Source organism: Aethalodelphis obliquidens, unplaced genomic scaffold (assembly GCF_003676395.1).
Source record: "Aethalodelphis obliquidens isolate GAN/ISIS:26980383/991018 unplaced genomic scaffold, ASM367639v1 scaffold92, whole genome shotgun sequence".
Taxonomy (NCBI): Eukaryota; Metazoa; Chordata; class Mammalia; order Artiodactyla; family Delphinidae; genus Aethalodelphis; species Aethalodelphis obliquidens.
This window is the reverse complement of record NW_020838036.1, coordinates 3,198,779-3,212,150: the sequence shown is the minus strand read 5'-3', so window position 1 is coordinate 3,212,150 and position 13,372 is coordinate 3,198,779. Positions and strand designations below refer to the sequence as shown.

Sequence of the window (13,372 nt, the reverse complement as noted above, 5' to 3'; positions counted from 1 at the left end):
TCAGTGAGTGGCAAGGGAAAACAAGCTCAGGGCTCCCACTGATTCTGCATTATGGTGAGCTGTATAATTATTTCATTATATATTACAATGTAATAATAATAGAAATAAAGTGCACAATAAATGTAATGCACTTAAATCATCCCGAAACCATCCCCCGCCACCCCGTCCATGGAAAAACTGTTCCACGAAACCAGTCCCCGGTGCCGAAAAGATTGGGGACCACTGACTGCTATATGCTATCTTTGCTGAGTGATATTTAGTGATAATAGGAAAATTTGTAGTTGTTAAGGCTTAATCTATTTTGCTAGAGCTAATTGGGATACATATTATGCAAGCAAATAGAATAAAGTTAAATTAGTGCAGTGTTGTGTTACCGCACTTTCTTGGTCCTCTTAATCCCTTGTAGTCCTAAAATTTTCATTGTACTTGATTATTACTAACAGAATTAGAGATATTAATTGACTTCCTGTTAGTGGGATTATTTTGTGGCCATAATAATTTAAATGCTTCAAGAGAAGAGAAAGACTTTAAGCTTACTTAACTTTGTTGGTAAGCATTATATTTTAATTGTGAATATTATTACTCTTCTTTTTGTTTTATTTAAATAGTTGAAAGTAGAGTAATGTACTCCAAGAAGGGGAGATATCAATTGATTGTGAAAGTCTTTGCTTATAAATTTAATGTTTTTTCATAGTAAACTTTTATTTTGTTTTAAATAAATATATCCAGTGCAAATTTTAAGACTGGATGGGTATATTTTCTCAAATGTTTTTTAAAACTGTAGTGGAAAAAGTATTTGCAGTAGGAGTTGTTTCCAAATCAATTACTTTTTTGAGTTGAGCTCACTTGATAAACCTCCTACTTTTATGTACTATAGTCCCTGGAAAATATCTTTCCTACTAACAACTTTAAAGTATTAAATAGTAAATAGAAGGGCCTGAAGGTCACAGGTGATATATTAATCCTTTACTTTTGAAGGTTATGACTTTGGAAGATAAAGGAATATTTAGAGAGTGAATAGTGGGACTTAGTGTAGAGCCTATAGAGAAACAAAATTTTTATTTCTAAGGCATAGCTTTCAGTACCCAAACAATGGGCTCTTGACAACGAATAAGAGGCATCCTAAGGAAGAAGGTTCTTCAGTACTAGCGATTTACTCCGATCAAGAAAACTTTTAACTCAAATGTGAAAAAAGAGAAATTCCTTTATAAAATCATATAACAGAAGAGACAAAAGAAGACTAGTGAAAGAAGTGTCTAGGAATTATTAAGGTGTTTTATATATATATATATATATTTAACATCTTTATTGGAGTATAATTGCTTTACAATGGTGTGTTAGTTTCTGCTTTATAACAAAGTGAATCAGTTATACATATACATATGTTCCCATATCTCTTCCCCCTTGCATCTCCCACCCTCCCACCCTCCCTATCCCACTCCTCTAGGTGTCACAAAGCACCGAGCTGATCTCCCTGTGCTATGCGGCTGCTTCCCACTAGCTATCTATTTTAAGTTTCATAGTGTATATATGTCCATGCCACTCTCTCACTTTGTCCCAGCTTACCCTTCCCCCTCCCCATATCTTCAAGTCCATTCTCTAGTAGGTCTGTGTCTTTATTCCCATCTTGCCCCTAGGTTCTTCATGACCTTTTTTTTCCCCTTAAATTTCATATATAAGTGTTAGCATATGGTATTTGTTTTTCTCTTTCTGACTTACTTTGTATGACAGACTCTAGGTCCATCCACCTCAGTACAAATAACTCAATTTTGTTTCTTTTTTATGGCTGAGTAATATTCCATTGTATATATGTGCCACATCTTCTTTATCCATTCATCTGTTGATGGACACTTAGGTTGCTTACATGTCCTGACTATTGTAAATAGTGCTGCAATGAACATTGTGGTACATGACTCTTCTTGAATTATGGTGTTCTCAGGGTATATGCCCAGTGGTGAGATTGCTGGGTCATATGGTAGTTCTATTTTTAGTTTTTTAAGGAACCTCTGTACTGTTCTCCATAGTGGCTGTATCAATTTACATTCCCACCAACAGTGCAAGAGGGTTCCCTTTTCTCCACACCCTCTCCAGCATTTATTGTTTCTAGATTCTTTGATGATGGCCATTTTGACGGGTGTGAGATGATATCTCATTGTAGTTTTGATTTGCATTTCTCTAATGATTAATGATGTTGAGCATTCTTTCATGTGTTTGTTGGCAATCTGTATATCTTCTTTGGAGAAATGTCTATTTAGGTCTTCTGCCCATTTTTGGATTGGGTTGTTTGTTTTTTTCTTATTGAGCTGCATGAGCTGCTTGTAAATTCTGGAGATTAATCCTTTGTCAGTTACTTCATTTGCAAATATTTTCTCCCATTCTGAGGGTTGTCTTTTGGTCTTCTTTATGGTTTCCTTTGCTGTGCAAAAGCTTTTAAGTTTTATTAAGTCCCATTTGTTTACTTTTGTTTTTATTTCCATTTCTCTAGGAGGTGGGTCAAAAAGGATCTTGCTGTGATTTATGTCATAGAGTGTTCTGCCTATGTTTTCCTCTAAGAGTTTGATAGTGTCTGGCCTTACATTTAGGTCTTTAATCCATTTTGAGCTTATTTTGGTGTATGGTGTTAGGGAGTGTTCTAATTTCACACTTTTCCATGTAGCTGTCCAGTTTTCCCAGCACCACTTATTGAAGAGGCTGTCTTTTCTCCACTGTATATTCTTGCCTCCTTTATCAAAGATAAGGTGACCATATGTGTGTGGGTTTATCTCTGGGCTTTCTATCCTGTTGCATTGATCTATATTTCTGTTTTTGTGCCAGTGCCATACTGTCTTGATTACTGTAGCTTTGTAGTATAGTCTGAAGTCAGGGAGCCTGATTCCTCCAGCTCCGTTTTTCTTTCTCAAGATTGCTTTGACTATTTGGGGTCTTTTGCGTTTCCATAAAATTGTGAATTTTTTTGTTCTAGTTCTGTGAAAAATGCCAGTGGTAGTTTGATAGGGATTGCATTGAATCTGTAGATTGCTTTGGGTATTAGAGTCAATTTCACAATGTTGATTCTTCCAATCCAAGAACATGGTATATCTCTCCATCTATTTGTGTCATCTTTAATTTCTTTCATCAGTGTCTTATAATTTTCCGCTTACAGGTCTTTTGTCTCCTTAGGTAGGTTTATTCCTAGATAAGGTGTTATATTTGAGTTATCTAGAATATATCACATTCTTCAACCATTTCAGGAAGATCAGGTGGTGGTTTATTTTTAGGAATGGTGTATTTTTTCCTGTTGTGTATAATTTGAATTGCTTAATGTTTATTTAATTTCCCTGTGTAATTGCATAGAAATTATATAAGACGTAGTCCTTACCCATAAGAATTAAAATGTAGAGCAGTAGTACTCAAACTTCAGTGTATAAAGAATCACTTGGGGAACTCCCCTGGTGGTGCAGTGGTTAAGAATCCACCTACCAACGCAGGGGACATGGGTTTGATCCCTGATCCGGGAAGATCCCACGAGTCGTGGAGCAACTAAGCCTGTGTGCCACAACTACCGAGCCTGCGCTCTAGAGCCTGCGAGCCACAACTACTGAGCCCGCGCACCACGACTACTGAAGTCCGTGCACCTAGAACCCGTGCTCCGCAGCAAGAGAAGCCACCGCAATGAGAAGCCCATGCACGTGGCCCCCGCTCACCACAACTAGGGAAAGCCTGCGCACAGCAACAAAGACCCAATGCAGCCAAAAATAAATAAATAAAATAAATAAATTTTTAAAAAAGGAATCACTTGGGGTACATGTTAAAATTCCATATTCCTGGAATCCACCAGAAGCTAAAGAGCCCCCCAGGAAGAGAAAGGGAAATCACAGCCTTGATTAAAGATTTAAAGGCATCAGAGGTGGTAAGTGATGCAGTATCTCACAACAACAGCCCTCAATGGCCAGTGAAAAAAGACTAACAGGAACTGAAGCCTTATAGCAGATTATTACCAACTGATTTCAATTGTTTTTCCCATAGCCCAGGCTGTTCCAGACATTGCGACTGCAACTGAATCTATTACACAGACTGATGACAAGTGGTATGCAGTCTTAGACATCACTAACACCTTCTGTGCCATCTTACTGATATTTGAGGATCAAGGTCAGTTCATTTTCAGGTAGCAAGGTCTCCTATATATGTTTATAGTATTCTCTAGGGGTACCTAAGGTCCCGTGCCATTTGCTACCAGTTGGTGAGTCAGGATTTAGCATAAGTTCCTCTACCCTTCCATGTTTAAAGCTTTCACTATATGGATGATGCCTTGTTGGCAAGTAAAAGCCTCAGCCTCAATGACCTTGGTGGTGGTGCTCTCATACTACAGAGGTAGCCAGGAGCAGTAGCTGATAAACCCGACGAAATCCAAGGGCCTGCTCACCAAGCAAAGTTCCTTGGGACTAAGGGAATGGATTTATAATGCTCAATTCCTGTTGTGGTCATGGAAAAACGGCTGTCTCTTTGGCCCACCAAACCAAACAGGAAACCCAGCACCTTATTGGACAGTTTTGGGTATTGGAGACAGTATGTGGCTCACTCAGGCATGCTGCTTGGTCTTTTTTATCAGCTAACCCTGCTAATCAGCATCCTTTGAGTAAGGCTTATGTAGATCTACTGAATCAAATTTACTGGAGGATGAAACCTAGAAGTCTGCACTTTTAACAGGCTCCTTTATACTAGCCACACTTTGAGAAACATGGACCTAGTAAGTGTATTATCCATTATGCTAAGGGCTTGCTCTGGGAAGTTTTGATTTACTTTATCACCAAGTCTTTCTTTTACATTGTGTTCCGATCAGTAATTAATAAAAATAGTTTTGAATACATAATAAGATTATAAAAGCTTAAATCAGACTGTGAAAATCCTTTTCAGTTTAGAACAGTGGTTCTCAAGAGGGAGTGGGGAATTTTACTTCCCAAGGGTTATCTGGCAATGTCTGGAGACATTTTTGGTTATTGCCAGCTGGTGATGCTACTGGCATCTAATAGGTAGAGGTCAGGGATGCTGCTCAACATGCAATGTGCAGGACAGCTCCCCACAAAAGAATTATCTGGCCCAAGATGTCAGTTACCCTGCTGCTGAGAAACCTTGGTTTAGAATGATCTGTTTGAATCCTAGCTGTGTGTCTTACTATGGCACTTTGGCCAAGTTGCTTAACCTCTCTGATCCTGTTTACTCAACATTTAAATGAACTAAAAACAGAGTATTTAACCTCATAGTGTTGTTCTGAGGATTGAATTAAATACTCATTCTATAAGGAGAGAAGTTGCTGCCTGACACATACGTACTAAGCATTCCAAATAGTAACTATTTTCTCCATAAAATCAAGATGGGCTTACTTTAATATATATTAAAATGTTAAAAGATTAGGTCATTGTGAATAAGGATTATAGCTTCTAATTATCATGTCCCAAGCTATGTTCATGTACTTTTATTGTAAAAGTTTAAAACTAGTTCATTTTAAAAAAAATGAACTGAGAAAGTAACCTAATTAATTGCCTCGGTAATAAGCAGTCTTTTGAGGTAATAATCCCATTTATAAGAGCTTTAAAGAGAATTTGTAATTCCTTTGAACTAATTTCTTCTACTTGATAAGTTATTTGGGGATTGTATAGCCAGAAATCTGGTCTTTCCAGTCTGTTAATAAACAAGAAGAGGAATATAATACATTTTTTACATAGACCTATTCAAGACTTTGTTTAAGAAGACTCCACATGTTTACCACTAATTCAAAGCACATACATTTGTTTTATTGGAATGATCATATATCTATGTGGTTGAATAGAGATAGACTATTTGAAACTATACCTGTTACTGCTTTACATTTTTTTTTCTAAAAGAGCCCGAAATAGTATATGTAGCCATGGTGAATAAAATAGGCAAATTATGTTTGAATTTGCTGGTAACTGTCAAATTTAATTTGAAAATATAACAGAATTAATGACTGCTTTAGAATATAGAATGCATATTTTCTGTGAACTAATATTGTTCTCTTAGCCAAGAGGATCATTAAGTCTGTATCAAATAATAAGAATTCATTTTTTAGAAAAGCTGAGTTTAATTTATGCAGCCTTATTTTAAATCAAATATCCCTATTCTTGACAATTTTTGGTAACTAATTCTACTGCTAAAGATGAACTAGCCTCCACCCCTTGTTCCTTGTCCTATCTGCCTTCTAGTTCACTCTCTTCCACTGCCTTTACCACCAACCTGTTTCCTTTTTTTTAAAATTGAAGTATAGTTGATGTACAATGTTGTGTTAGTTTTAGATGTACAGCACAGTGATTCAGTTATACACATATGTATTCTTTTTCAGATTCTTTTCCCTTGTAGGTTATTACAAAATATTGAGTATAGTTCCCTGTGCTATACAGTAGGTCCTTGTTGGTTATCTATTTTATATATAGTACTGTGTATATGTTAATCCCAAATTCCTAATTTATCCCTCCCCCAACAACCTGTTTCCTATCATTCATTGTTCCACAAGTCTTGTTAATTATTTGTTATACCAGTCTTCTGCGAGTGTATATATTTCTCTGTGGGCTTATTAGAGACTATATTCATTTTTCCATGTGTAGCATATTCATTTTGTGGCTCTTACTGGAATTACTTTATATCTGCTACAAAACTATTTTTTATGCCATCTTTCTCTATTGTTCATAGAAGTGTACTCAGGAAGTAAAATTTTTTTCAGTATTGCCTGAATTCAGGCATGCTTTAAAGGTAAGTCATGCATTTTTAGAATCCATGTTATTGTTGCCTTCCTGAAATTAAAAAAAATCCCATTTCTATTAAGTGTTTATGTGTGTAATCGTCTTTTTTTCCTTATATGTTAATGATGCAAGTGAGTCCATTCCCAGCTGGGTTCTGTTAAATAGAAATTCAGTACACACTAACTGAATGCCTACTATATGGTAAAGTACTATGTGTGTCTGCTCTCTAGTAGCTAATAATCTAAAGAAGGAAACAGATATCAAATTGTCTTAGAATGATAAGTGCTATAACACAGGTAAAAAGTGTTGTGAAACATCTAGCAGGGGTGGGGGGATTAATATGCTTGTGTCCTGGTTCCTTGACCACCTAGGAAAACCATTTAGGGTCATTCAATTAAAACCCACTAAACCCACTAGACGTGCATTCTTTGAGAATTTTGTTGGGATGACTAAAGCCACAGAAGCCATTCTTATTGGTTCCAGGGATTATTTTTCTTAGCCTAAGTCTGAGGCAACTCATTTGCATTACTGACACCTATCTTTCAAAGAGTGCTATCTTTCTATTAGGTTCCTGATCCACTTCCCAACTGAAAAGGCACATCCTAACATCTGTTCTTTGATGATTGAATTTAATGAGAAGGAACTATTTTTAAAGTTTGAATGCCAGTGCCCTGGCCAAACTTCAGTGTAAGTAATGGGAAATGTAATTGGTCAAATGCTTCTGAATAGTGAACCACTCCATGATTTCCCAGCCCTTTACAAACATATCCCTGTAAAGAAGAACAAAACCATAAATTAGCATTAACTCTGCATTGAGATTCTTCTGCACTTCTTTTTTTTTATCTTTTCCCATCTTCTTACTACTCTTGCAAAGTTTGAACATAAGGGTAGAGGTGAGGGGAAGGATAAATGAATATGATTGCGTTTATTTCAAACTGAAATTCTCATTGACTAACCATGCTTCTCTTCCATTGCCTCATTGATGACTGGCTTTTAAAAAGAAACAAACAAAATGTAGCTCTTTCTTTGTGTAGACGTAAATTTTCATTTCTCCGAGTTAAATGTTTGGGAGTGCAGTTGCTGGATTGTATGGTTAGTGTATATTTTACTTACTTAATTTTTTTAACATCTTTGTTGGAGTATAATTGCTTTACAATGGTGTGCTTGCTTAATTTTTTTTTTGTTGTTTTGTTTTGTTTTGTTTTGTTTTGCGGTACGCGGGCCTCTCACTGTTGTGGCCTCTCCTGTTGCGGAGCACAGGCTCCAGACACGCAGGCTCAGCGGCCATGGCTCAAGGGCCCAGCCGCTCCGCGGCATGTAGGATCTTCCCCGACTGGGGCACGAACCCGTGTCCCCTTCATCGGCAGGCGGACTCTCAACCACTGCGCCACCAGGGAAGCCCTGCTTGCTTAATTTTTTAAAGAAACTGCCAAACTGTTTTCCGGAGTGACTGTACCATGGTACATTCCCACCAAAAATGTATGAGAGACCCAGTTTCTCTACGTCCTCGCCAGAATTTGGTACTGTCGCTATATTTTGTTTTAGTAACGGGTGTGTAGTGATAGCTCATTGTGCTCTTAATTTGCATTTCTGTAACGGCTGATGATGTTGAACATCTTTTTGTGTGTTTCTTTGTCATCAGTAGATCATCTTCGATGAAATCTTTTCATGTCTTGCCTATTTTGTTTGTTTTACTGTTGAGTTTTGATAGTTTTAAAAAATATATTCTAGCTACTAATCCTTTTTAGATGTGTGGTTTGTAAATATTTTCTCCCACTCTGTAGCTTGTCTTCACATCCTCATAACAGGGTCTTTCACAGAGCAAAAGTTTTTAATTTTGATGAGGTCCAGTTTACCTTTTTTTTTTCTTTTTTATGAATCGTGCTTTTGGTGTCAGGTCTAAGAGCTCTTTGCCTACCCCTTGATCCTGAACATTTTCTCCCATATTTTTTTCCTAATTTTTAAATAGTTTTCATTTTTACATTTAGGTATGAGATCCATTTTTAATTAATTTTTAAAATAAATTTATTTTATTTTATGTATGTATTTTTGGCTGTGTTGGGTCTTCGTTGCTTTGTGCAGGCTTTGTCTCTAGTTGTGGCGAGCAGGGGCTACTCTTTGTTGCGGTGAGCCGGCTTCTCATTGTGGTGGCTTTCTCTTGTTGTGGAGCACAGGCTTTAGGCACGAGGGCTTCAGTAGTTGTGGCAGGCAAGCTCAGTAGTTGTGGCTCGTGGGCTCTAGAGTGCAAGCTCAGTAGTTGTGGCACACGGGGTTAGTTGCTCCTCGGTATGTGGGATCTTCCCGGACCAGGGCTCGAACCCGTGTCCCCTGCATTGGTAGGCGGATTCTTAACCACTGCACCACCAGGGAAACCCTTTTAATTAATTTTTGTATAAGGTGTGAAGTTTAGTTTGAGGTTCGTATTTTTGACTATGGATGTCCAGTTGCTCCAGCACCATTTATTGAAAAGGCCGTCCTTTCTGTACTGAGTTGATTTTGCACCTTTGTGAAATATCAGTTAGCTATACTTGTGTAGGTCTGTTTCTGGCTCTTGTTTCTGTTCCATTGATCTATATGTATCTATCCTTTTATGTAGCTATATAATAAACCTTAAAATCAGGTAGAGTGGCTTTTCTCACTTTCTTTGGAATCTTTAGCCAATGAAAGGTTTTTTGATTTTATCTTATTTATTAAGAAATAAGTAATTCACAAAAAAATGTAGTATTGCAATATACATTTAAATCTCATCATGAAATAATGTAATTTTAAGAATAATTATCATCATCAGGCACAAGTACTAAATTTAATTTTTAGTTCTTTCACATTTTTTATGTACCTCTGCTTGTTAGTCTTGGTTTTAAGTAAGTTATCTAGCTAAAAGAAATTTTAAATGCCAAGTTGAGAGTATTAATGGCATGCTGTCTTTGTCTTTTTTTTAGATGGTGTTATCTGAAAAGGTTAGTCAACTGATGGAATGGACCAATAAAAGACCTGTAATAAGAATGAATGGAGACAAGTTCCGTCGCCTTGTTAAAGCCCCACCGAGAAACTACTCCGTTATTGTCATGTTCACTGCTCTGCAACTTCATAGACAATGTGTCGTGTGCAAGTATGAACTTTCAACTACACTTTAAAAATTAAATAACTCATAAGATTTTAACCATATCTCAACCCCAGAAGAATGAAATTAGTTCAGTGGGTACATAAACAATTAATGTATATACGTTACTTAGAGTGTCTGTAGTAACACATAATAGTACTACTCTTTTATAGTCTTTTCTTGATGGTCCATATTATTGGGGGAGGGACAAAGAGCAAGGATAAAGTTTCATGGTAACCATCCTAGAAATAACATAAAAAAATCTAACAATCATCTTATAAATTGGTATCAACTTATATAAATGCGTGTCAATAGCATTGATGTAGTGTTTTATTATTTGTGTGTGCTTTCAACTTCATACTCTTGTTTTATCACAACAACCCCAGAAGGTACATAAAGCAAATATTCTCTCATTTTTGGAAGAAACAGGTTCCAATATGTTAACTGGTCTACCCAAAGCTATAGATATTTATTAATGCAATAATGGTGGCTACATCCAAAATTTGGAATTACAAGAGAACTTTTTTAGAAAACAAAGATGCATGATTTAGAGGTGTTTCTTTTTTCTAGATTATTTTGTAGTAATTTTAAACCTTAGAAATCGAGACTAATCTCACTTAAAATTTCATCAAACAATGGTTTGTTGATTTTATTTTACTATTTCTGAATGATCTTAGGAAAAAAGACATTTCTTTAAACAAAAGCACTATAGATAATTAAAAATAGTGGATACTAAAAAATAAAATCGCTTTTGCTTTTTGTTGTTTATTTACTTATGTTTTTAGATCAGTATTGTGATCTGGGAATTCACTTTAAATGAAACGACAAAGTTAGCCTGTGAAAAACTAATTTAGTAAAATCTTGGAGGCTTTCCAAATTCTGATAGCCTGAGCCCATGTGAAGGAATAGACAGCCTTCTTTCAGAATAGTGTGTTATGCTACCCCAAGCCTTTCTAACTCTTTTTAAAGGATTTTCTCCTCAGAGGTAGGAGATAGTCAAGGGATTTGGTACCAGAGTGCTTTTTTTTTTTTTTTTTTTAGGGATGGCTGTTATGCTGAGTATAAATTAAAAGTAAGTAGAAGAAGGAAAAACAATAGTAGGTATTAACTGTGAATAAACTTAAACTCTGGAATTACTCTATAATTCAGTCAGTTTACTCACTAGCAATCATGAGTATACAAAAATGTCAGGGAATGAACAAAGTCCTTCATAATTCTGTATTAAATGCAAATTAATGGAGTTCTTAATAACTAAAGTTTTTAATACTGTCTTACTTTTTACAAGACCAAATTGTAAATTAGCACATTTTCCTAAACTCATTCAAATAATTAAAACTAAGCAACAGCGATGTGTGTAATACTATATATTTGGTGCTATCAGGATGAAAAGTATAAGAAAGATATGCTATCCTTATCATCCGGCTAGGGAAATCAGTTCCACATATGAAAATTTAGCTGGCAATATAAGACAATTTATGATTAAGTACCAAATGAATTGTGTACATAATAAATGCTATAAAATTTCAGGAAGGACATATAAGAGAAGTGGTTAGGGTTGGCCTAATGGAGAAGATAGGACTTGTACTAGGGCTAGACAGATGGATCAGATTTACATAGCAGTAGGATATTCTGATTAGAAGCAATGATGTGTGCAAGGGTACAGAGATAGGCATAAAGTGCTGGAATTAAGAGATCCTGTTTGAGGTTGAGTTGTAGTAAGGCTATGTAAAAGCTAGATGCATTATTTGGAAATAGATGATAAAGAACTTTGAATAACCAGTGAAAGAGCTTGGAGACTGTTCTGAAGGTAATAGAAAAGCAACAATGGTTTCTGAGACGAGGAGGAGTATCAGGAAAGTAGTCATTTAGGAAGACTGATATATATTGCAATGTAAGAAGGATTGAAGGAGGAGAAAGTAGAGTTAGGGTTTTAATGTTCTAATTTCAGATATTAAGGATCTGACTTTAGATGATAACAATGAAAATAAATGGGGAAGGATAGAGTTAAAAGATAATCAGAAATGAAAAATTGTCAGATCTTAGAAACTGAAAGCATATGGGAGATCAGGGAAAAGTAAAATATGGCCTGAGGTTTCAATTAATCTCAATTCCTTAGATTCTTCTTCTTTTTCACTGTAATAATTCATCAGACTGTATTCTTACTAAGTAGCGTTTTGTACTTTAGATTTCTTAAATAGATTAATATTATAGTCTAATTTCTCTGGGAAGTACTTCAACCTTGTCTTTGAACTCTTAGAAGTAATTTAGGGTATTAAAAATTGGTATAGAAACAATCTAGTTAGACTTTCTTCCAGCGAATGTTGAAGGAACTTTGAGATAAGGAGTAGGCACAAAGTATGAAGCAGAGTCAAGTAATCACTACTTCATGGTGAAATCCCCAACACTTGGTATAAGGCTTCTCTTATGCCAAAACAGTGGCAGTGTTTTCCAAGGTTTGTCCTAACCCTGTCAGCAGAGCCTGACTTGCATTAGATTGCTTTAAAAAATGTTTTATATGTTATCTTCACAAATCCAATTGCATCCAGGCAAGCTGATGAAGAATTCCAGATCCTGGCAAACTCCTGGCGATATTCCAGTGCATTTACCAACAGGATATTTTTTGCTATGGTGGATTTTGATGAAGGCTCTGATGTATTTCAGATGGTAAGCTATTTGGTTTATTCTATTAAATAGAAATAGATAACATATGGCTAATATGGAATACCTTTATTTCAATGGCTGCAAGAAGTTAAATAAGATTTGTCTTACCTAAGATCTAGAGTAGTTAATGAGATAAAAGCTAAACTTAAGCTAAACATGAAATGTAGTGGTCAATACTAGCCTATTAGAATATGGAAATTGGGTAGAAATCAAGTAACTTTTATGTATTTTTTATTGTGGTAAAATATAATAAAAAATTACCACTTTATTTTTTTTTTAAATAAATGTATTTATTTATTTATTTCTGGCTGTGTTGGGTCTTCGTTGCAGTGCATGGGCTTCTCATTGCGGTGGCTTCTTTTGTTGCAGAGCACGGGCTCTAAGCACGTGGGCTCCAGTAGTTGTGGCTCACAGGCTCTAGAGTAGCTGTGGCACACGGGCTTAGTTGCTCCGTGGCATGTGGGATCTTCCCGGACCAGGGCTTGAACCCGTGTCCCCTGCATTGGCAAGTGGATTCTTAGCCACTGTGCCACCAGGGAAGTCCCCCCTCTTTCATTTCTGATATTAGTAATTTGTGTCTTCTCTCTTTTTTCTTAGTTAGCTTGGCCTAGAGGCTTATTGATTTTACTGATCTTTTCAAAGAACAAGCTTTTGGTTTCATTGATTTTTCTCTATTGCTTTTCTACCTTCAGTTTCATTACTTTCTTCTCTAATTTTTATTATTTCTCTTCATTTACCTTTGGATTTAATTTGCTCTTTTGTTGGTTTCCTAAGATGGAAACTTAAATTATTGAGTTTAGACCTTTCTTTTTTTGCCGTATATGCATTCAGTGTTGTAAATCTCCCTGTAACCATTGCTTTTGCTGTATTCCACAGA

The 13,372-nt window shown here is 36.0% G+C and overlaps 1 protein-coding gene across 5 annotated transcripts in view; it reads left to right on the top strand.

Moving 5' to 3' along the window:
- MAGT1 (magnesium transporter 1) overlaps positions 1-13,372 on the top strand; it is a 48,162-nt gene that overhangs the window by 7,028 nt on the left and 27,762 nt on the right. For 2 of the 5 annotated variants that reach the window (XM_027095659.1, XM_027095661.1), the window contains exons 2-3: positions 9,674-9,843; positions 12,381-12,498. In XM_027095659.1, coding sequence (XP_026951460.1) covers positions 9,674-9,843; positions 12,381-12,498 — 288 coding nt within the window. Of the gene's footprint in view, positions 1-4,005; positions 4,129-9,673; positions 9,844-12,380; positions 12,499-13,372 lie in introns of all 5 variants that reach the window. The other 3 variants (XM_027095660.1, XM_027095662.1, XM_027095663.1) reach the window with 3 other exon arrangements.